Source organism: Symphalangus syndactylus, chromosome 7, assembly GCF_028878055.3.
Source record: "Symphalangus syndactylus isolate Jambi chromosome 7, NHGRI_mSymSyn1-v2.1_pri, whole genome shotgun sequence".
Classification (NCBI taxonomy): domain Eukaryota; kingdom Metazoa; phylum Chordata; class Mammalia; order Primates; family Hylobatidae; genus Symphalangus; species Symphalangus syndactylus.
In genome coordinates this window covers 96,369,488-96,392,403 of record NC_072429.2, presented here as the reverse complement: position 1 = coordinate 96,392,403, position 22,916 = coordinate 96,369,488, and the positions used below count along the sequence as shown (strand labels likewise).

The window sequence follows — 22,916 nt, the reverse complement described above, 5'->3', positions numbered from 1 at the left end:
CCAAAGTGCTGGGACTACAGGCGTGAGCCACCGCGCCCAGCCTCAAACTTCTATCTTGTACAAGCAATTATTGTTTGGGGACACAGCCAAACTCATACATACAAACTAATGCATGCCAAGTTTTAGTTCAATTTCCTTAACTGAAAAGGCGGATGCAAATGACATATTGCACCTGGTGGCAGGCAGTTACATCTACTGCTAAAATGACATAAGATAGAATAAGTTTTCTGTAGAGAACATTGTGTGTCACAAACAGTGACATTTTCAAAAGTGCTTAATTCAATATGACTTCCCAGTGGCAAAGCTTGCACCTATGGTTTTAGGAAAACAACAACAACAAAAAGTTTAGTCTAGCTTAAGATGCAAAATGACTGACGAAGTCCCTTCCCACAAGAGAACTGTAACAAGCAATTTAAACAAATCAAAAATGGTTTGTTTTATTTACAATACTCAATGCATCTTACAAATAACATATTTGCATTCCCTAAGTCTTTTGGAAAGTAATTCCAGTTTGTGCAGTGAGTTTACAGGAAAATCTTAAGATATCTAGTAGACATCTTAAACCTAAATTCTAAATTTTGAAAGATATTTCACACTATATTAATAGAGGACTGTTTTTAATTAAGAAAAACTAAACTCTGTAGTTAAATATTGCCCTCCAGTATCTTTAATGCAAATATAAACCAGATTAGCCTATGAAATAAGACCATTAGATTTGGGTGAATTATTCTGACCTCCCCTCCCCAATAAAATGCATGCATAAAGTAAACATGGCAAATTACATCAGTCACATTTTAATACTTTTTTTTGGACTCTCTCAACTATTGTTTGCTCAATTGTCGGTACAGATAGATAGGATTCCAGTCTGGAGAAACCCCTAAACCACTACACTCTGCCTCAGAGTAGGGAAGAATTTTCAGTATGTATGTGGAGACAGGCTGGATTAGGGAGCCTTTTGAGTGGTTTCTCTAGGACATCTTTCTTGCTAACATGGGCAAGGTTCCCCTCCAGGCCTGATAAAGCCTGAAGAGGTTAGTTATTTCCCTACTAGTTCTGGAAGCATCTTATTCATGCCGCCATAGGAGACTGTCTTCCCCTGCTCCTCCACCCCCCCGGGTTCAAGCGATTCTCTGCCTCAGCCTCCTGAGTAGCGGGGATTACAGGCACCCGCTACTATACCCGTCTACTTTTTGCAAATTTTGTAGAGATGGGGTTTCACCATATTGGCCAGGCTGGTCTCAAACTCCTGACCTCAGGTGATCCACCTGCCTCAGCCTCCCAAAGTGCTAGGATTATAGGCCATGCCAGAAACTGTTTTTATGTCACATAAAGATCTATGAAACAAGGTAAAAGGTAATTAAAATACTTTGTGACAGAGTTTGCACCTCATGCATGTGAAAGAGAATGTAATTAATTTTATCATTTATATAGCTGCCATCTTTTTTTTTTTTTGAGACGGAGTCTCCTTCTGTTGCCCAGGCTGCAGTGCAGTGGCACCATCTTGGCTTTGCAACCTCCGTCTCCTGGGTTCAAATGATTCTCTGCCTTAGCCTCCCGAGTAGCTGGGATTACAGGAGCCCGCCACTACACCCAGCTAATTTTTTTTTGTATTTTTAGTAAAGACGGGGTTTCACCCTCTTGGCTAGGCTGGTCTTGACCTCCTGACCTCGTGATCCACCTGCTTCAGCCTCCCAAAGTGCTGGGATTACAGACGTGAGCGACTGCACCCGGCCAGCTGCCATTTCTTAAAACAAAATTCAAGTCCTAGCTCTTGAGCCACAAAAAAGAAATATAGGTATCTCTATACTGGATCCACCTCAACTTAGCAATGCATCTCTGCATCTCCACAATGCATCTCTGCATCTCCACAATGCCATTCTCCTCAAAACATGTGGTGTCTTTAACATCTGGCATAGGTGGTAGAATGGGGAGATACTAGGATGCAGAAATAAAATCCAACATTTGACATGGCCAACAGAATTTTAAGATAAATGGTGAGGTAGAGTTGAGAGAGTTCAATTATATTGTTGAGCACAGATCATTTGGCACATTCTAAAATTAGATTCCCTATCAAATTCTCCTTTATGGTACCTTTACAAAGTGCTGACACCTTAGGAATCCTCCAACACCTATGTAAAGCTAACAGAATAAAGTCATTTGAAGAAATTCATCCCTGGCTCTTTAGCTATTATCTACCCCCATACTGAAGCAAATAAAAAACAATGCTATCCATTTGCTGAATTTATTTAAACAAGTCAATTTAGAAATACCATAGAATTAAACAAAACTTCTGACATGTAAACATACTGCCATGTTCCTGAAACAGATGTTAACACCTGATAAAAGTTAATAATCTCTTGTTAGGAAAGCTGCCCATTAATAAGGCCAGTCTTCAGCAAAACTAAAACCATTTTGTTTGTTTAGCTTTCCTAGTCTGACAACACAATACTGTTGAACCACAATCAAATATAATGACAACATTGGATGGATAGATCAGTACCATTGGTTACAGCTGTTAAACAGGTTCATTCTTGGCGCCACATAAAAACAAGCCAATCACATCGAATAAATCATGGCTTTTTTTTCTTTATCACAATTCACTAAGTGATGTTAATTATGGTCCTTGTCAAACACGTTTGGTAAAGGCTATTTACAGTGTACATGGCTGAGCATGCACTATTTATAGTTACAAAGATACCTGCCAGTTTATTACAATAGAATTACACAGTGCCTGAAAATGGTGAAACATCTCACACATCATTTAAATCAATATAATTTCAAGCAGGAAACGTTCCTTATTTGACCACAATTGCAATAATTACATGAAAATTCTTATAAAAACATGAATCCCCTTCAAGAAATTGATGCATATTCTACGCACTACAGGTTAAGGCAGTAAAAAAATGTATTCCTGATAACTGGAGGTCTTGACAATGTCAATTAAAGCTGTCTGACTCTAGTTTTTCATTCTCCATCATATACCAAAAGTTTGTGAATGATTTCATTTTTAAAGTCAAAAAAGTATTAGTAACTAAGAAGAGTTGAAGCTGGAAAAAAGTAATTGCTAGGGAAAGGAAAAATGTAAATTGGATTTTGCCTGAAAATTTTCAAATCATAAACAATAGCATTATCTATGAGTCTAAGCCTTAAATGTATAAAACAAATACATATAGTTCACTTTTCTTAATTTAAAATATACTGTACTTTGAACAATTCAAGTAATGTAAGACTATCAAAAATAACTTCATAAGCCATACAAGTGTCAACTGCATTTTCAGTATTTTAAGAACTTTTTAAAAATTATAAACTAAACCATGACAGTTTAGTTAAACAAATGATAAATGACTTTTTATTTGCACTTGTGATTTCTTTAATACAAATTGCTACCAACAAATATGTAAAGATATGGCAGGTTATGCATTTGATCAAAGCACTTTGATTTAAGCGTAAAACAGATTCAAATGGTACAAGTTCTGTGCATAAGATCCAAGGAATTGCTTACTAATTCGTAGGCAACCCTCTTTCTAATCAGAATCCTTTTTTCCTTGGCTGCAGATGAGATAGGGCACAATCTGTTGTAAACAGGGCACTGTTGTTAAAACCAGGATAATATTCTTAAATTAAGATCGTTCTCTTTCAATTAAAAAGACTTTCCCAAGTGTCTTCCATCACTGAGTATATTCTGCCGACCTCTTAATTTCATAAATTAACTTTCTTTTGATTCCATTTTTATGGTGGTTGTGTCCGCAGTTTTGTTTTAAAAATTGGTTTAAATTTATATAAAACTCTGTACATGTTCACAAATTATTGCATAAACAGCATAATCTTCAAGACAGTGTTTGCAAACACATGTCCAATTCAGGAAAAAAAATTTCACGTTTCTCGTCTGGCTTTTTTCTTCTTTTTTATTTGTTTGGGAGATTCCCAGCTAGTTTCAGACTTGGCTAAAAAAGAAAAAGGGGGGAAAACGAAGAAAAAAAATAAGGAGGATAGTAAATACTGTTACGTCTCAATAATATAAAAGTAGTAACTATGAAAAAATGTGTTAAAATACTCAAATTTTATGTTTAAGTTTTCAAGCCCTCGTTATATATTTTAAGTTATTCCATGTCTTCTTCCCTCCTTTCCTTTCAATGGTATTATTAGGTTGAACTATATGGAACTGCTGATATTCAACCAGTTTTGACCTAAAAAAACTATTATTTAATATGGCTCAACCTAACTAATAAAAGAGAAAAATGGGTAAAATGGATACTAAAGGTAGCTGAAGAGAGTAAAGGAGGAAAAAAAGCATAGAATAATTTGTAGCCTCAAGAACATGTGCAGAGAAAAAGGGAGAGGGACCACACAGACAAGCAGGCAGGCATGAAAGTTCTCCCTCTCTGTTCTCAGCAATGTATTCTCTCCTTCAGAGATAGATAGATAGATAGATAGATAGATAGATAGATAGATAGATAGATCTATCTATTATTATTTATTGAGTCTCGCTCTGTCACCCAGGCTGGAGTGCAATGGCACAATCTTGGCTCACTACAACCTCCACCTCCTGGGTTCAAGCGATTCTTGTGCCTCAGCCTCCCGAGTAGCTGAGATTACAGATGTGCATTTCGCCATGTTGGCCACGCTGGTCTTGAACCTCTGACCTCAAGTGATCCACCCGCCTCAGCCTCCCAAAGTGCTGGGATTACAGGTGTGAGCCACGGCACCCAGCCTCCTTCAGTTATTTTAACAACTTGGCCTTCACAACTTAAGTAGACAAACGTCCAAAAAATTTAGCATTTTCTTTTCTTTTTTGAGACAGAGTCTTGCTCTGTCGCCCAGGTTGGAGTGCAGTGGCGCGATCTCGGCTCACTGCAAGCTCCGCCTCAGGTTCACACCATTCTCCTGCCTCAGCCTCCCGAGTAGCTGGGACTACAGGTGCCCACCACCAAGCCTGGCTAATTTGTTGTATTTTTAGTAGAGACGGGGTTTCACTGTGTTAGCCAGAATGGTCTCAATCTCTTGACCTAGTGATCCGCCCGCCTCGGCCTCCCAAAATACTGGGATTACAGGCGTGAGCCACCGCGCCCAGGGGAATTTAGCATTTTCAAAGCAAGAAAGGGCTACTCTTATTAATCCATTAGACTTTTTTTTTTCTTGAGACGGAGTCTTGCTCTGTTGCCCGGGCTGGAGTGCAGTGGCACGATCTTGGCTCACTGCAAGCTCCGCCTCCCGGGTTCACGCCATTCTCCTGCCTCAGCCTCCCGTGTAGCTGGGACTACAGGCACCCACCACCACGCCCGGCTAACTGTTTGTATTTTTAGTAGAGATGGGGTTTCATCATGTTAGCCAGGATGGTCTCGATTTTCTAATGTCGTGATCTGCCTGCCTCGGCCTCCCAAAGTGCTGGGATTACAGGCGTGAGCCCCTGTGCCCGGCCTCCATTAGACTTTTAAGATCAGAACCTTAACACATGAAAAATGTAATCAGTACAAAGGAACAAAAAATGAGGATTACTTACTCTGTGAAGGAGGCACACTATTTTGCTTGGTATTTGACTTGGATTTATCTGTCTCTTGTAGTATTGGCGGCACTTGGGAAGAGCTCTTGTCAGAATCACTTTTTGATAAGATTACAGATGGCTCGGTAGAAGTAGCAGGTGGAAGAGTCTTGATAGGCTATTTTAGGAAAAAATCATCTCAGGTTTTTTAGTGAAATTTTCAAATAAACTTTAAATATCACAGTAATACCAAGAGGTGGTTTAGCAGCAATTCAATACTAATATGGCTTCCAGATAAGCAATGTAACTCATACCTGCCCTCTAGTGACACAGCCAAATCAGTTATCACCTACAACATTTATGAGTATATGTTGAGATAAAAATGAAGGTATGAAATTATAAAATATCTACTGAATTTCAAATAGAAATGAGTAATTTCATTTTCATTAACTTTTTTTTGAAGTGGAGTCTCGCTCTGTCGCCCAGGATGGAGTGCAGTGGCACAATCTTGGCTCACTGAAACCTCTGCCTCCCGGGTTCAAGTGATTCTCCTGCCTCAGCCTCCTGAGTAGCTGGGACTACAAGTGCGTGCCACCATGCTCGGCTAATTTTTTGTGTGTTTTTAGTAGAGACAAGGTTTCACCATGTTAGCCAGGATGGTCTCGATCCCTTGACTTCGTGATCCGCCTGCCTTAGCCTCCCAAAGTGCTGGGATTATAGGTGTGAGCAACCACGCTCGGCCTAACCTTTATATTCTTAAGTTTCATATAAATAAGATTATTTTATATTTTTCTTTTTTGAGACACAGTATCGCTCTGTGGCCTAGCCTAGAGTGCAGAGGCACAAAACAGCTCACTGTAGCCTTGACCTCCTGGGCTCAAGCAATCCTCCCACTTCAACCTCCTGAGTAGCTGGGATTATAGGCGTGAACCACAGGGACTGGCTGATTTTGTACTTGTTAGTGATTCAATGGTTGTCCATTTCCACCAACTCAGAACACTTCAAAAATTTTTGTGAAAAACAGAAGGAAAATAGCTAACTTCTGAACTACCAGTAGATGACAACTCCTAATCTCCTTCCCAACAGGTAAGAATTTCTCAAATAGCAGCAGCAACAGCTTCTGTTTCCTACAAGCACACTGTGGTTACCAGTCCTACTGACTGAAGCAACTGGTAACACTCAGGTCCAAATTTTCAGTGTTTTATCCAGTCTGGTAGTGAAATTAGAATGCTTAAGGCAGAGCCTAGATTCTTGAGCCTTCCTTCTCTACAGCCTGGAAGCAGAAAGGGGTAAACTAACTGATTTGCCTCACTGAAGCATATCCATTAATAAATGATCAAGACCTGGTAATGATAAGAACGTCAGTAATTAGGAGTGCCTTAGGGTTGTGAGAGATGAGTAGAAGATCATTTCACCTATTAGCTCTATCTGTGATCATTATTCTGAACATAGAAGGGTAAGTAATGCATCTCTTGACCCTATTCTTCCAGGGCCCATAGATTCGAGAAAGCAAAATGGGATAAGGATACAAGAGGAAATGGTGTGAGCCCAAGTAATTACTAGGATTCCTTCTTCCTATTCCAGGTATCTGAAGTTGTATTTTTTTTGTGTGTGTGTATGTGTGTGTGACAGGGTCTCACTCTGTCACCCAGGCTGGAGTGTAGTGGCGTGATCTTCATTCACTGCAACTCTGCCTCCTGGGCTCACATGATCCTCCCATCTCAGTTCCCCAAGTACCTGGGACCACAGGTACACACCACCACATCCAGCTATTTTTTTGTACTTTTGGTAGAGACGGGGGTTTCACCATGCTGCCCAGGCTGGTCTCGAACTCCTGAGCTCAAGTGATCTACCCATCTCAACCTCCCAAAGTCCTGGGATTACAGGCGTGAGCCACCGTGGCCGGCCCTGAGGTTGTATTTATGTTGCCTAGTTTCTTTACCTTTCTTAGTGTTCCCTGTATTTATTTGATATCCAGAAGTTTTATTATTACTTATTTTTAATCTCCTTTTCCCCTCTATTCTCTCACTTATCTACATTAAGTCACAGAACGGATCAAATATTCTTCATAAGATGGCTTCTGAAAATGATTTAATATAAAAATATCAAACAGAGGCCGGGCGTGGTGGCTCATGCCTGTAATCCCAGTACTTTGGGAGGCTGAGGCAGGTGGATCAGTTGAGGTCAGGAGTTCGAGACCAGCCTGGCCAACATGGTGAAACCCCATCTCTACTAAAAATACAAAAATTAGCCAAGGTTGGTGGCATGCGCCTGTAATCCCAGCTACTCGGGAGACTGAGGCAGCAAAATCGCCTGAACCCAGGAGGTAGAGGTTGCAGTGAGCCGAGACTGCAGATTGCATCACTGCACTCCAGCCTGGGCAATAGAGTGAGACTCTGTCTCAAAAAAAAAAAAAAAAAAAGTCAAATAGACCCTTTGCTATTATACACACACACACACACACACACACACACACACACACACACACAGACACACACATATATATATTTTTTTTTTACAAAGTCTCACTTTGTCACCCAGGCTGGAGTGCAGTGGCGCAATTACAGCTGACTGCAGCCTTGACCTCCTGGGCTCAAGTGGTCTTCCCACTCAGTCTCCTGAGTAGCTGGGACTACAAGCACATACCACTACACCCAGCTAATTTTTGTGCTTTTTGTAAATACTGAGTCTAGCCATGTTGCCCAGGCTGGTCTCAAACTCCTGGACTCAAGCGATCCTCCTGCCTTGGCCTCCCAAAGTGTTGGGATTATAGGCGTGAGCCACTGCACCTGGCTGCTTATTTATTTATGAGATGGAGTCTCACTGTGTCACCCAGGCTGGAGTGCAGTGGCGCGACCTTGGCTCACTGCAACCTCCGCCTCCTGGGTTCAAGTGATTCTCCCGCCTCAGCCTCTCGGGTAGCTGGGATTACAGGTGCCTGCCACCATGCCTGGCCAATTTTTGTATTTTTAGTAGAGATGGGGTTTCACCATATTGGCCAGGCTGGTCTCGAACTCCTGACCTTGTGATCCACCCACCTTGGCCTTCCAAAGTGCTGGGATTACAGGTGTGAGCCACCACACCCAGCCCTGAATTTATTTTCATATGATGTAATTAATTTACCCAATTAGAAATCAGATTTTGTGTCACCAACCTAGGCCTTTTGTAAAATGGTCCCTTCTGCCATACAGATACTTTCCATAGAAGGCACATCATTCAAGAGCCTATAACCAAGTTTTAAACAAATGTTCCATTTTGGGAGGCTGAACCATAGTCATATTATGTACATATATTGGGGGAAAATGAAACCAATCATATTTTCTCTAAGCTCTCTATCCCTTGTATGCCTAGATATTTAGCAGGAGAAAATACAGTACAGTGTGGTTCTTGACTTCACTACTGATAGTTATATGACTCTGGGCAAGTAATTCAACTTCTCTAGCTTCATTTATAAAATGTGTCTTACCTTTCTCTTGGGATTGTTTTGTAGATAAATTAGTCATTATATTTTAAATGCTTAGCACAGTGCTTAAAACATTATTTATGATAAAATACTTGAGTCAACAAAACTTTATTCTTCTTTTTTTTTTTTTTTTGAGACAGTGTCTCGCTCTGTTGCCCAGGCTGGAGTGCAGTGGCATGATCTTGGCTCACTGTAACCTCCGTCTCTCAGGTTTAAGCGATTCTCCTGCCTCAGCCTCCTAAGTAGCTGGGGTTACAGGCGCCCACCACTGTGCCCGGCTAATTTTTGTGTTTTTAGTAGACACAGGGTTTCACCACGTTGGTCAGGCTGGTCTTGAACTCCTGACTTCAGGTGATCCGCCTGCCTCGGCCTCCCAAAGTGCTGAGATTACAGGCATGAGCCACCGTGCCTGGCCAAAACTTTATTATTATTATTATTATTATTATTATTATTATTATTATTATTAAGATGGAGTCTTGCACATTGCCCAGGCTGGAGTGCAATGGCGCGATCTCGGCTCACTGCAACCTTCATCTCCTGAGTTCAAGCGATTCTCCTGCCTCAGTCTCCCAAGTAGCTGGGATTACAGGCTCCCATCACCTTGCCCAGCTAATTTTTGTATTTTTAGTAGAGACGGGGTTTCACTATGTTGGCCAGGCTGGTCTTGAACTCCTGACCTCATGACCTGCCCGCCTTGGCCTCTCAAAGTGCTGGGATTACAGGCGTAAGCCACTGCACCCAGCAACTTTATTATTCTTAAAAATTACCTGGCTATTTTTGACGAGTACTTCAGCTGGATCACTAGTGCTTATGGTCTTCAAGGAAAAAGCTTTTTCCTGTTTTGGACGGGTTTTAGAGGTATTCACTGGAAGCTCTTCTCTAATCTCTTTTTCTAATTCTTCTGTGTCCTATAGAGAAAAATAACCTATTAGATTATATAAATCATTCATTCTTCATTAATTAAAATCTATGGTGGTGTATGGCTGTAATCCCAGCACTTTGGGAGGCAGAGGTGGGTGAATTGCTTGAGCTCAGGAATTTGAGACCAGCCTGGGCAACATGGTGAAACCCTGTTTCTACAAAAATACAAAAATTAGTCATGTGTGGTGGTGTATACATGTAGTCCCAGTTACTCAAGAGGCTGAGGAGAGAGGACTACTTGAGCCTGAGAGATGGAGGCTGCAGTGGACTGTGATCACACCATGTACTCCAGGCTGGGTGACTCTGTCTCAAAAAAAACCCCAAGACTAAAAAACTACAAAAATTAGCCAGGCATGGTGGTACATGCCTTTAATCCCAGCTACTCGGGAGGAGGTATGAGAATTGCTTGAGCCTGGGAGGTGAAGGTTGCAGTGAGCCGAGATTGCACCATTGGCACTCCAGCCTGGGCAACAGAGGAAAACTCTGTCTCAAAACAACAACAACAACAACAACAACAAAACAAACCCACAAAAAACACTTAACAACTTCAAGGAATAAAATGTTTATACATAAGTTAATTTTCTAGATAAATTAAGCTTACATAGTAGAAAGGGCATGGACAGAAAATGCCAATTTTGGCCATGCCACAGTCTAGCTACAAAATCTCAGGGACAGCTGGGTGCAGCGGCTCACGCCTGTAATCCCAGCACTTTGGGAGGCTGAGGCAGGCAGATCATCTGAGGTCACGAGTTCGAGACCAGCCTGGCCAACATGGTGAAACCCTGTCTCTAATAAAAATACAAAAATTAGCTGGGTGTGGTGGCGTATGCCTGTAATCCCAGCTATTTGGGAGGCTGAGGCATGAGAATTACTTGAACCTGGGAGGCGGAGGTTGCAGTGAGATGAGATCTTGCCACTGCACTCCAGCCTGGGCAACATGGTGAAACCCTATCTCTACTAAAAATACAAAAATTAGGCCGGGCACGGTGGCTCATGCCTCTAATCCCAGCACTTTGGGAGGCCGAGGTGGGCGGATCACTTGAGGTCAGGAGTTCAAGACCAGTCTGGCCAACATGGCGAAACCCTGTTTCTACTAAAAATGCAAAAATTATCTGGTAATGATAGTACACGCCTGTAATCCCAGCTACTTGGGAGGCTGATGCATGATAATTGCTTGAACCTGGGAGGTGAAGGTTGCAGTGAGCCAAGATCACGCCACTGCACTCCAGCCTGAGTGACAGAGTGAGACCTTGTCTCAAAAACAAACAATCTCAGGGACAAGTCACTTGGGATGGGTGACAGAGTGAGACCTTGTCTCAAAAACAAACAAACAAACAAACAATCTCAGGGACAAGTCACTTAGTTTCCCTAAGCCTGTTTCCTCAACTGTAAAGTAAAATTTGCCCTAATAATTTCTAAGAACTCATATAAGCTTTAAGATTTCCATTTTTTTGGGGGGGTATAAAAATTTATTATACATAAAGAATATCACCACTAACAAATGCAGACAGGCTAGGACACCATGGTACAGGGTGGAGGACAGCTAACTCTTTGGAAAGTGAAAGGTTTGGGTGGTGTGGGCCTCATGCCACTCTGATTAGTCAGGAGACGGGAGGGCACATGCCAAACACCACAGGACATCAGGGCAGCAAGATTTCCATTCTTAGATTTTTAAACTTTTACGAAGTTTCAGCAAAATAATTCTAGGGCACATTATATGCTTAGTAAATTATATATAAACATGAACTAGAATATATTAAATAGAAGGGTTACTGTATTTTTCTTTGGCAAACGCATCCATATAAAATGGCCGTTCTTTTTAACAAATGGCTAAGATGATCTTAATGTTCTTCTGACACTGATGTTCTATTTTATGATAGTTATTCAGTATAGTAGTGGGTTTAGATAGTCAAAATTTTCTATATATTTAGGCTGAGCAGGTAGCTTTGGAAGTATGTGTGTGAAGTCTGTAATCTTACAAAGTTTTTCAAAGTTTTGCAATCTCACAAAGTCAGAAGACATCAATTTATTTCCATCCCAAGTTGAACTCAACAGTGAAAGACCCCATCAGCCACACACGAACACCAAAAAGGACTCTGGGTTTGGTGCGGTAGCTTGCATCTGTAATCCCAGCACTTTGGGAGCCAAGGCAGGAGGACTGTTTGAGCCCAGGAGTTTGGGATAGCCTGGGTAACATAGGGAAACTCTGTCTCTACAAAAAAACAAAAAAACTGTAGTCCCAGTTACTTGGGAGGCTGAAGCAGGAGGATCCCTTGAGCCCAGGAGGTCGAGGCTGCACTGAGCTGTGATGCAGCCACTGCATTCCAGCCTGACAACAGAGTGGAATGTCTCAAAAAACAAACAAAACAAAACAAAAAGAGAAAAAACAATAGAATTTTTTTTTGAGACAGAGTCTCACTCTGTTGTCCAGGCTGGAGTGTAGTGGCACAATCTCGGCTCACTGCAACCTGCGATTCTCCTGCCTCAGCTTCACAAGTAGCTGGGACTACAGGCGCCAGCTACCACGTGCGGCTAATTTTTGTATTTTCAGTAGAGACGGGATTTCACCATGTTGGCCAGGATGGTCTCAAACTCCTGACCTTGTGATCCACCTGCCTCGGCCTCCCAAAGTGCTGAGATTACAGGTGTGAGCCACCGCACCCGGCCTAACTTTTTTTTTTTTTTTTTTAAAGATGGAGTTTCACTCTTGTTGCCCAGGCTGGAGTGCAATGGCGTGATCTTGGCTCACTGCAACCTCCGCCTCCCGGGTTCAAGTGATTCTCCTGCCTCAGCCTCCCGAGTAGCTGGGATTACAGGTGCATGCAACCACGCCCAGTTAATGCTGTATTTTTAGTAGAGACGGGGTTTCTCCATGTTGGTAGGTTGGTCTCGAACTCCCGACCTCAGGTGATCCACCCGCCTTGGCCTCCCAAAGTGCTGGGATTATAGGCGTGAGCCACCGCGCCCAGCAATAACCTTTTATTAATAGGATATATGTGCTATGTACTCAGCATAGAACTTCATGGATATCGAATTCTCAAAACAACCTATGCAGTTATGTAACTTGTGCAAGGTAAAAAAAAAATGACAGAACAAGACTTAGAATATAGATCTGACTCTAAACCTAGAACACTTACTCATATTTTTAAAAACACAGTGAACATTTTAAAAAGGATAACCAGAATACCAAAGAAACATTCACATTAATGACCTTTGCCAATACATTAAACATTTCAGAATACATCTATCCTACAAAATTTCTTTTAAAAGGAGCTCAACTAATCCACAATCCACAAAATTATTATTAGTAAATACTCTTAAGTCAAAGAAATTCAAGAAAAACTTAGCTAAAATGGTTTTCAGGTAGTATTACTAACAAAGGATAGATGTAACATTTCTCATCTGCCAGCTCCAGCTAACAAGAAAAGCATACCTATTATATAGTGTTAGTTTGTTCATATCCACTATGTTACAACCTTAATGCCCATTCATTTTTACTACTGAAAAAGCAAGCAAGTATTGGTAATAAGCTTGTATCATTTATGAGGGTTTGTGCTCCCCACAATAAAAAATAACTGAATACATATTTCCTTAAAAGGCCATGTAGAAACTTCTTTCAAAAACAGTAAGTGGCTGGGCGTGGTGGCTCACACCTGTAATCTCAGCACTTTGGGAGGCTGAGGTGGGAAGATCACTTGAGGCCAGATTACTTGAGACCAGCCTGGCCAACATGGTGAAATCCCCTCTCTACTAAAAATGCAAAAATTAGCTGGATGTGGTGGCTCACGCCTGTAATCCCAGCTACTTGGAAGGCTGAGGCAGGATAATCATTTAGAGGGAGGTTACAGTGAGGTGAGACTGTGCCACTGCACTCCAGCCAGGGTGACAGAGTGAGACTCTGTCTCAAAAATAAATAGATAAGGCTGGGCGTGGTGGTTCACGCCTGTAATCCCAGCACTTTGGGAGGCTGAGTTGGGCTGATCACTTGAGGCCAGATCACTTGAGACCAGCCTGGCTAACATGGCGAAAGCCTGTCTCTACTAAAAATACAAAAATTAGCCAGGCGTGGTGGCACATGCCTGTAATCCTAGCTACGTGGGAAGCTGAGGCAGGAGAATCGCTTGAACCCGGGAGGCAGAGGCTGCAATGAGCTGAGACTGCACTACTGCACTCCAGCCTGGGCAACAGAACAAGACTCTGACTCAAAAAAAAAAAAAAAAAAAAAAGATAAACAAATAGAACAATAAGTAGGAAAAATTACTATGTGGGCTATCCCTAGAAGTTGCGGTTCCCTGTCTCCTACATTTAAATAATTAATTACATAGTTATAGTAAGGAATACAAATATTTTAAGAAGTTATAATGTAACAGTATTAGTGCTTTAAAAAAACCTATGCATGTTTCTAATAATCTGATACATCTGAAATTAAAATATCTTTTTTTTTTTTTTTTTTTTAGACAGGGTCTTGCTCTGTGACCCAGGCTGGAGTACAGTAGTGTGATTTTTGGCTCACTGCAAGTTCTGCCTCCCGGGTGCAAGCGATCCTCTCACCTCAGCTTCCCGAGTAGCTGGGGCTACAAGCGTATGCCACCGTGCCTGGCTAATATAATTTTTGTAGAGACAGGGTTTTGCCATGTTGCCCAGGCTGGTCTCAAGCTCCTGGACTGAAGTGATCCTCCCGCCTTAGCCTTCCAATGTGCTGGGATTACAGGCATGAGCCATTGTGCCCAGCTTAAAATTTCATGTCTGACTTCATTTTTATTATAATTTACTTTTTTCCCCCAGATAGAAGAGATCAAAGAAAAAGAAAAAGAAAATGTATGAGTGATGGAAAGAGAAAATGTCTGTTGGGTAGATGCCAAAAAAGCAGGAAAGGATACTTCTAAGTGAAATAACCAGCAAACTCAAAATCAAGTGAAAGACTCCACTTGTTTTTTTTTTTATTTTTTATTTTTCTTCTCATTTTATTTTTTTATTTTTATTTTATTTTATTATTATACTTTAGGTTTTAGGGTACATGTGCACAATGTACAGGTTTGTTACATATGTATCCATGTGCCATGTTGGTTTGCTGCACCCATTAACTCGTCATTTAGCATTAGGTATATCTCCTAATGCTGTCCCTCCCCCCTCCCCCCCGACTCCACTTGTTATACACGTGGTTTTTCTATGTGTGCTAAATGTTACCTTCCAGTTACTCAAAAGGAATTTTTGTATGTGTAAAATACTGTATCTCTTTTCCCATTTCACTATTATATAATAAAAAAATGCATGAATAATTTGGAATTTTACTTATTTTTGAGTTTAGCAACACCTTTAACATGAATTTTTTGAGCAATAACATTTTTATTACAATATGATGAATATGTAAAACAGTCTATGACTTTTCAAATAAATGATGTCTCATACTGTCTTTTATCTCTATATTTAGCATCTGTACATAATCTTTTCACATTTTAAGCCAGAGGCGCTTAATGAATGCTTGTTGTTCTGACATTTTACCTGTGCAGTAGAGTTATCTTCACCTTGCTTCTTCTTTTTCTTTTTTTTCTTTTTGGATTTCCCAGTTGGAAGAGCTCCCTCTCCCTTTTCTTTATCATCATCTGAGACCTTAGGTTAAAAGCAAAAATATTAAAGAGAACCAAATGGTTATGTGTCCATTATTTAGAAAATTATTCTGAAATAATTTCATTCATTAGGTACAGTCTTCATTTCCCAAAATCTAAATAAAAACTAGTAATAAGTAATAAAACAGATCAAGAACTACATATTTAAAAAATAACAAAATACATGGAACCTCATTCTCTCAGTGTGTCTATGTCACCCATCACTCACTACAACATAAGTAGAGAGCTGTGTAAACTTCAGTGTTTTAAAAACTCACTGAGGCCGGGCATGGTGGTTCATGCCTGTAATCCCAGCACTTTGGGAGGCCGAGGCGGGCGGATCACGAGATCAGGAGATCAAGACCATCCTGGCTAACACGGTGAAACCCCATCTCTACTAAAAATACAAAAAAATTAGCCAGGTGTGATGGCGGGCGCCTGTAGTCCCAGCTACTTGGGAGGCTAAGGCAGGAGAATGGCGTGAACTCAGGAGGCGGAGCCTGCGGTGGTGAGCCGAAATCACTCCACTGCACTCCAGCCTGGGCAACAGAGTGAGACTCCTTCTCAAAAAAAAAAATAAATAAATAAAATAAAAAATAAATAAAAAAATAAAAACTCACTGAATAGGTAATTCTATTTTATTTTAAGTTCAAATGTAGTGCAATTTGTGTTAAAATTTATTTGACCCTGTTAAGAGAATGAAATAACAAGCTATACAATGGGGGAATGTATTTGCAAGCCATATGGTTCCATCCATGGAACTAGTATCCATACAATATAAGGAACACTCAAGTTTTTTAAAAAAATCCCCTCAGAAAATATGCAAAAGACATGAACAGACATTTCACCCAAGAACATACACAGATGCCAAAGAAACCATGGAAAAAAGCTCAACTCCATTTGCTATAAGGGAAATGCATATTAAAAGCACAATGAGTTATCACTATACACCTATCAGAACTTCTAAAATAAAAAAACAGTGACAACTGCAAATTTAGGTGAGGATACAGAAAAACCAGTTTCTTAGAATACTAAAATATGCAACTATCATAACACCCAGCAATTGTACATATGGGCATTTATCATAGAGAAATGAAAACTTATGTTTAGACAGAGACTTCTGAAAACCTACATATTTAGCAACTTTATTCATAATAGTCCCAAACTGGAAAGGACACAAATGTCCTTCAATAGGTAAATGGTCAAAGAAACTGAGGTACATCCAGACCATGGAATATCACTCAGCAGTAAAAAGGTACAACTACGGACACATACAACAACCTGGATGAATCTCCAGAGAATTATGTGGAGTGAAAAAAAAAACAACAAAACATACCAAGGCCAGGAGCAGTGGCTGAAGCCTGTAATCCCAGCACTTTGGAGGCCAAGGTGGGTGGATCCCCTAAGGTCAGGAGTTCGAGAGCAGCCTGACCACTATGGTGAAACCCCGTCTCTACTAAAAATAAAAAAATCAGCTGGGCCTGGTGGCATGCGCCTGTAATCCCAGCTACTTGGGAGGCTGAGATGGGAGAATTGCTTGAACCTGGGAGGTGGAGGTTGCAGTGAGCCGAGATCATGCCACTGCACTCCAGCCTGGGTAACAGAGCAAGACTCCATCTCAATCAAATGAACAAACAAAAAACCATAGCAAAAGGTTATATATATATATTATAATTCCATTAATAAAACATTCTTGAAATGATAAATGTTCCGTATCTTGATTGCATCAATGCAAACACGCCAGTTGTGAAAAGGTGGTGCCCCCTTATTTGCAGTTTTGCTTTCTGCAGTTTCAGTTACCTGCGGTCAACCTCAGTCTGATATTAAAGTACTTTGAAAAACATAGAAAGTGAGAGAGACCACATTCATGTAACTTTTATTACAGTAAATTTTATAACTGTTTTATGATTACTGTTGTTAATCCTTTACTAATTTACAAATTAAACTTTATCAGAGGTATGTATAGGAAAAAGCATAGTATACGTAGGGTTTGACACTATCTGTGGTTTCAGGCATCCACTGGAGTCCTGGAATGTATCCTGTGTATAAGTGGAGGTGGGGAGTGGTGGGGATGGCTACTGTGCTACTGTACAGTATTATGGTTTTTTAACATGTTACCACTGGGGAAAACTGGGTAAAAGGGGTACAGGGGATCACTGTTTCATTCCTGCCTGGTTTTGTTTGTTTTGTTGTTTTCAAGACAGGGTCTTGCTCTGTTGCCCAGGCTGGAGTACAGTGGTGCAATCAAGGCTCACTGCACAGCCTTGACCTCCTGATTCTCTGATGCCTTAGCCACCTGAGGAGCTGGGACTACAGGCTGATTTTTCTTTCTTTCTTTTTTTTTTTTTTTTTTATTAGAGATAGGGTCTTGCTATGTTGTACAGGCTAGTCTCAAACATGTGGGCTCAAGTGATCCTCCTACCTTGGTCTCCCAAAGTGCTGAGATTACAGGCACTCATGAGCCACCGTGCCTGGCTATATTATTTCTTATAACTGCATTTGAATCTACAATTATCTCAAAATAAAAGGTTTAATTTAAAAAATTGAATTTGAGAGGTCAAGTCATTGAAAATAGCATTCTGCAGGACAAAAAAATACCTATCAAGTTAGCACTGTTATGTTAGTATTCATAATGATGCAGAGGCCATGCCAATCTTCTCTGTATCTTATCTATCTATTTATTTTTTTGAGATGGAGTCTTGCTCTGTTGCCCAGACTGGAGTGCAATGGCGCCATCTTGGCTCACTGCAACCTCCACCTCCCAGGTTCAAGCAATTCCCCTGCCTCAGTCTCCCAAGTAGCTAGGATTATAGGTGCGCCACCACCATGCTCGGCTAATTTTTCTATTTTTAGTAGAGATGGGGTTTCACCTTGTTGGTCAGGCTGGTCTCGAACTCCTGACCTCAGGTGATCCACTCACCTCGGCCTCCCAAAGTGCTGGGATTACAGGCATGAGCCACTGTGCCCAGCCTTAACTTTTTTTTTTTTTTTTTTTTTTGAGATAGTCTCACTCTGTTGCCCAGGCTGGGGTGAAGTGGCTCACTGCAACCTCTGCCTCCCAGCTCAAGCGAGTCTTGTGCCTCAGCCTCCCGAGTAGCTGGGATTACAGGCACACACTGCCACGTCCAGCTAATTTTTTTTTTTTTTGTATTTTTGGTAGAGACGGGGTTTCACCATGTTGGCCAGGCTGGTCTCAAACTCCCAACCTTGGGTGATCCGCCCACCTCGGCCTCCCAAAGTACTGGGATTACAAATGTGAGCCAGCATGCCTGGCCTCAATTTTAGTGTATGTGCTGCTGAAGTAAGCACTGTAGTTTAACTTTCTATGGAAAAATGCTTTTTGTTTATTCTCACAAATGACAACCTAGATTCCTAGACTATCTTTACAGGAAGAGATGATTCTAAGTAACCGCTATTGCTCTGCTCAGCACTATAGTCATTATAATGATTTTGGTGGTCTCACGAACTACCAAATAGCTTACAGAAATTATAAGTAGATGGAAAAACAAAACAAAATCTGGCACAAACTTAGCTAAGAGATTTTCAGTCTAGGCTGGCTGGCTACCAGTTGCGGAGAAACATCCCTAGAAGTTTTCACCACAAGCTGTTTCAAGGTCTTGTAATGATTAAAATGCCATATGAACAGATACGTGCCATGAATGATACTCAGGTCACAAGGACTTTCTTCAGTCAGCTTTTCACTTCATTATAATCCAACCATACAAGAAATGTAGTTCCTCATGGCAAAATACTATTTTTGTTAATGGGAAGATGCTGAAATCAACTCAACAACTTTTAACTCCCATGAAAGAGTTGAGATTTTGATAAACGTATTTTAAATCTTTAAATAAAAAGGACATTACTGATAAATTTCAAATTCCTTTATACCACTTCCCAATCCCATTTTCACACTACTTTCCTAATGGTAACCAAAATTGTGAACAACTTCTGTGTCTATCCAATCAATTTTTCTATAAATTTATTTGTATCCACATATATAAAGTTACATAAATGACATATTCTATCTTTTTATAACTTGCTCATCATTCAGCATGTTGAGATTCCATTCATAATGCTAATAATGTAGCTTTAGTTCATTTTTAACTTCTAATATGCCATTGTATAAACGTATCACATCTTTCCATTCCCCAACTGATGAACATTTTGATGACAGCTCACTTTTTCTTAGAAATGTAAAAGGTAATCTCTGAATATATTCAGAAAAAGAATTCCTATGATGTATGATAAAGTCTTTACTCCATTCCTGGGTTCTATAGTGTTAAATGTCCAACAAACATCTGAATGATCACTATGTATTAAGGTATTATATATTAAGATATTGTACTAAGAAGCCTTTTTGTAGGTCCAATCTAAAACCCCTTTCCCTGCTGTTGACCTTCACATTGCCTGTTAACTGTCCTCCTCTACATTTATTTACCCCTTCTTCTACCATTAGTATTATATGTGGTTTTTTTTTTTTTTTTTTTTTTTTGAGATGGAGTCTCGCTCTGTTGTCCAGGCTGGAGTGCAGTGGCGCAACCTTGGCTCACTGTAACCTCTGCCTCTCGGGTTCAAGCAATTCTTTGCCTCAGTTAGCCTCACGAGTAGATGGGATTACAGGTGCCCACCACCATGCCCAGCTAATTTTTGTATTTTTAGCAGAGATGGGATTTCACCATCTTGGCCAGGCTGGTCTTGAACTCCTGACCTTGTGATCCACCCACCTTGGCCTCGCACAGTGGGAGCCACCGTGCCCGGCCTATATCCTGTTTTAAAGACCAATCCTGGCTGGGGCAGTGGCTCACGCCTGTAATCCCAGCACTTTGGGAGGCGGGGGTGGGCAGATCACTTGAGGTCAGGAGTTTGAGACCAGCCTGGCTAACATGGCAAAAACCCATCTCTACTAAAAATACAAAAATTAGCTAGGTGTGTGATGCATGCCTGTAATCCCAGCTACTCAGGAGGCTGAGGAGGGAGAATCACTTGAACCTGGGAGGTGGAGGTTGCAGAGAGCCGAGATCATGCCACTGCACTCCAGCCTGGGAGACAGGGCGAAACTCCATCTCAAAAAAAAAAAGGCCTAGCATGGTGGCTCATGCCTGTAATCCCAGCACTTTGGGAGGCCGAGGCGGGTGGATCACTTGAGGTCAGGAGTTCAAAACCAGCCTGACCAACATGGTGAAACCCCATCTCTACTAAAAGTACAAAAATTAGCCGGGCATGGTGGCGGGTGCCTGTAATCCCAGCTACTCGGGAGGCTGAGGCACGAAAACTGCTTGAACTCGGGAGGTGGAGACTGCAGTGAGCTGAGATTGCATCACCGAACTCCAGCCTGGGTGACAGAGCAAAACTCCATCTCAAAAAGAAAAAAAAATAAAGACCAATCCATCCACTTGTTAAAGGCTTCCTGATCCTCTTCTGGCACCTTACTCTATCAGTCAAATCTTCCCTCTCATTTAACTCTCTTTTTTTTTTTTTAAGAGATGGGGTCTTGCTATGTTCAAACAATCCTCCTGCCTCAGCCTCCTGAATAGCTGGGACTACCAGGTGCATGCCACTGTGCCCAGCCTATGTTTAACTTTTTACTTTATTCTGGATCCTTTCCCTTTGTATTGACAGACATGCTAAAACAGGGGTTGGCAAATTACAAATACAGCTCAGCATTAGTTCCTACAAATAAAATTCATTTCCATATCATCTATGGCTACTTGCTATATAATTGACTAGCTGCATCAGAATGTATGGCTTTTTAATAAAGACTGTGCAGGCCAGACACAGTGGCTTACACATGTAATCCCAGCACTTTGAGAGGCTGAGGCAGGAGGGTCACTTGAGGCCAGGAGTTTGAGGACACCATCTCAAAAAAAAAAAAAAAAAAAAAAAAAAAAAAAAAAAAAAAGGCCAGGTGTGGTGGCTTATGCCTGTAATCCCAGCACTTTGGGAGGCTGAGGCGAGCGGATCACCTGAGGTCAGGAGTTGGAGACCAGCTTTGCCAACATGGTGAAACCCCGTCTCTACTAAATATACAAAAATTAGCCAGGCATAGTGGCGGGCTAATTTGTAATCCCAGCTACTCGGGAGTCTGAGGTAGGAAAACTGCTTGAACACAGGAGGTAGAGGTTGCAGTGAGCTGAGATCACGCCACTGCACTCCAGCCTGGGCAGCAGAACAAGAATCTGTCTCCAAAAGAAAGAAAGAAAAAGACTGCTAACCCTATACCAAAATCTCCCCTATCATTAAAATACAAACCCCCAACCCTAGCAAAACCATTCCTGATACCACGTGTTGCTATTATCCACTATCTCTCCTCCAGTCCTATCCAAACTTGGGTTTGCTGTTTCTGATGCTGTTGATTATTGCCTCCCTGCCCCTCTCAATTGTGTCAGCCTCTGTGATCCAGAATTCTCCTTCAGTTGCTTTATTTTATTTTTATAAATAGAGATGGGGTCTCGCTATGTTGCCCAGGCTGGCCTTGAACTCCTGGGCTCAAACAATCCTCCCACAGCACCTCCCAAAGTGCTGGGATTATAGGCATGAGCCACCGTGCCCAGCCTGTCTCTTTCATTAACAAATAAACACCCAGGAATCTCTTATACTCACCTTTTGATCATCAGGAATTGGTTCCTGGGACTTTAGAAGTGAAGCTCTTTCTTCGTCTACCCAATTGCCCCACTCTTCTGCTGGTGCATTCCAATCAGAGTTGGGATCAGCAGAAGACAGACCATCTAAAATTTAACAGTGTGAATTAGGCGTCTATCATTTTTGCCATAAATTAAAAGGCAAAAACTAAAAATTCCTTATGTTCAACTAAGCTGTAATTTTAAGTTATTGTTCTGTCTCCCAAGCACATTTTAAGAGCCAGAAAAAAAAATAACATGAAGGTAACAATCTTTATTCAATTTCTGCTAAGCATATCATGTGGTTAAATGGAATTTCTAAGAAATTCCAGAAAATTTATTAGCCATTTGATTCCACTCTCTCTGCTTCCTTTGTTATCAGTCTTCTGAATTTCTTTTCTCTATCCATTTTTAACTTGGTCTAGGACCTGGTTGTTTTCTCCCCCGATTATTACAATATTTTTGTAATTGATTTATTGTCTAGGGATTGGAATTAATTCTTAACAGTAGTACCAAAGTTATAATCCCTACCTGTTATTTTATACTACACCTCTCCTATCCTTATGAGCTTTTCAAAATTAGTTTCTTCAAATTCACCAAGTCATGACAATATTCAACCTCTTATTTTTCTCCCCCTTTTTAAATACTTAACCTGTACTTTCTTATATTTTTCAGATCATTCAATGTGCTTTTTATCCAATCATTTCAAAAGCATTTGAATAAGTTTCAGGGATTCAATCATCATTTATTATCAAAAACACATTTTATTCTAGACTTCTAGATCCCTTTATTTCACTATAGGAGGCACTGAATTTTTAACTCCTTGAGGA

At 40.9% G+C, this 22,916-nt stretch overlaps 1 protein-coding gene across 8 annotated transcripts in view; it reads right to left on the bottom strand.

The window, feature by feature from the left end:
• Positions 1-411: 411 nt before the first annotated feature.
• Positions 412-22,916, bottom strand: part of MTDH (metadherin) — an 85,128-nt gene continuing 62,623 nt past the window's right edge. For 5 of the 8 annotated variants that reach the window (XM_055286843.2, XM_055286842.2, XM_055286845.2 and 2 more), the window contains 5 exons: positions 22,070-22,194; positions 15,366-15,473; positions 9,710-9,850; positions 5,501-5,657; positions 412-3,944 (listed from right to left, as the gene is read on the bottom strand). In XM_055286843.2, coding sequence (XP_055142818.1) covers positions 3,874-3,944; positions 5,501-5,657; positions 9,710-9,850; positions 15,366-15,473; positions 22,070-22,194 — 602 coding nt within the window. In that variant the 3' untranslated portion in view covers positions 412-3,873. The remainder of the gene's footprint in view (positions 3,945-5,500; positions 5,658-9,709; positions 9,851-15,365; positions 15,474-22,069; positions 22,195-22,916) is intronic. The other 3 variants (XM_055286847.2, XM_063642886.1, XM_063642887.1) reach the window with 1 other exon arrangement.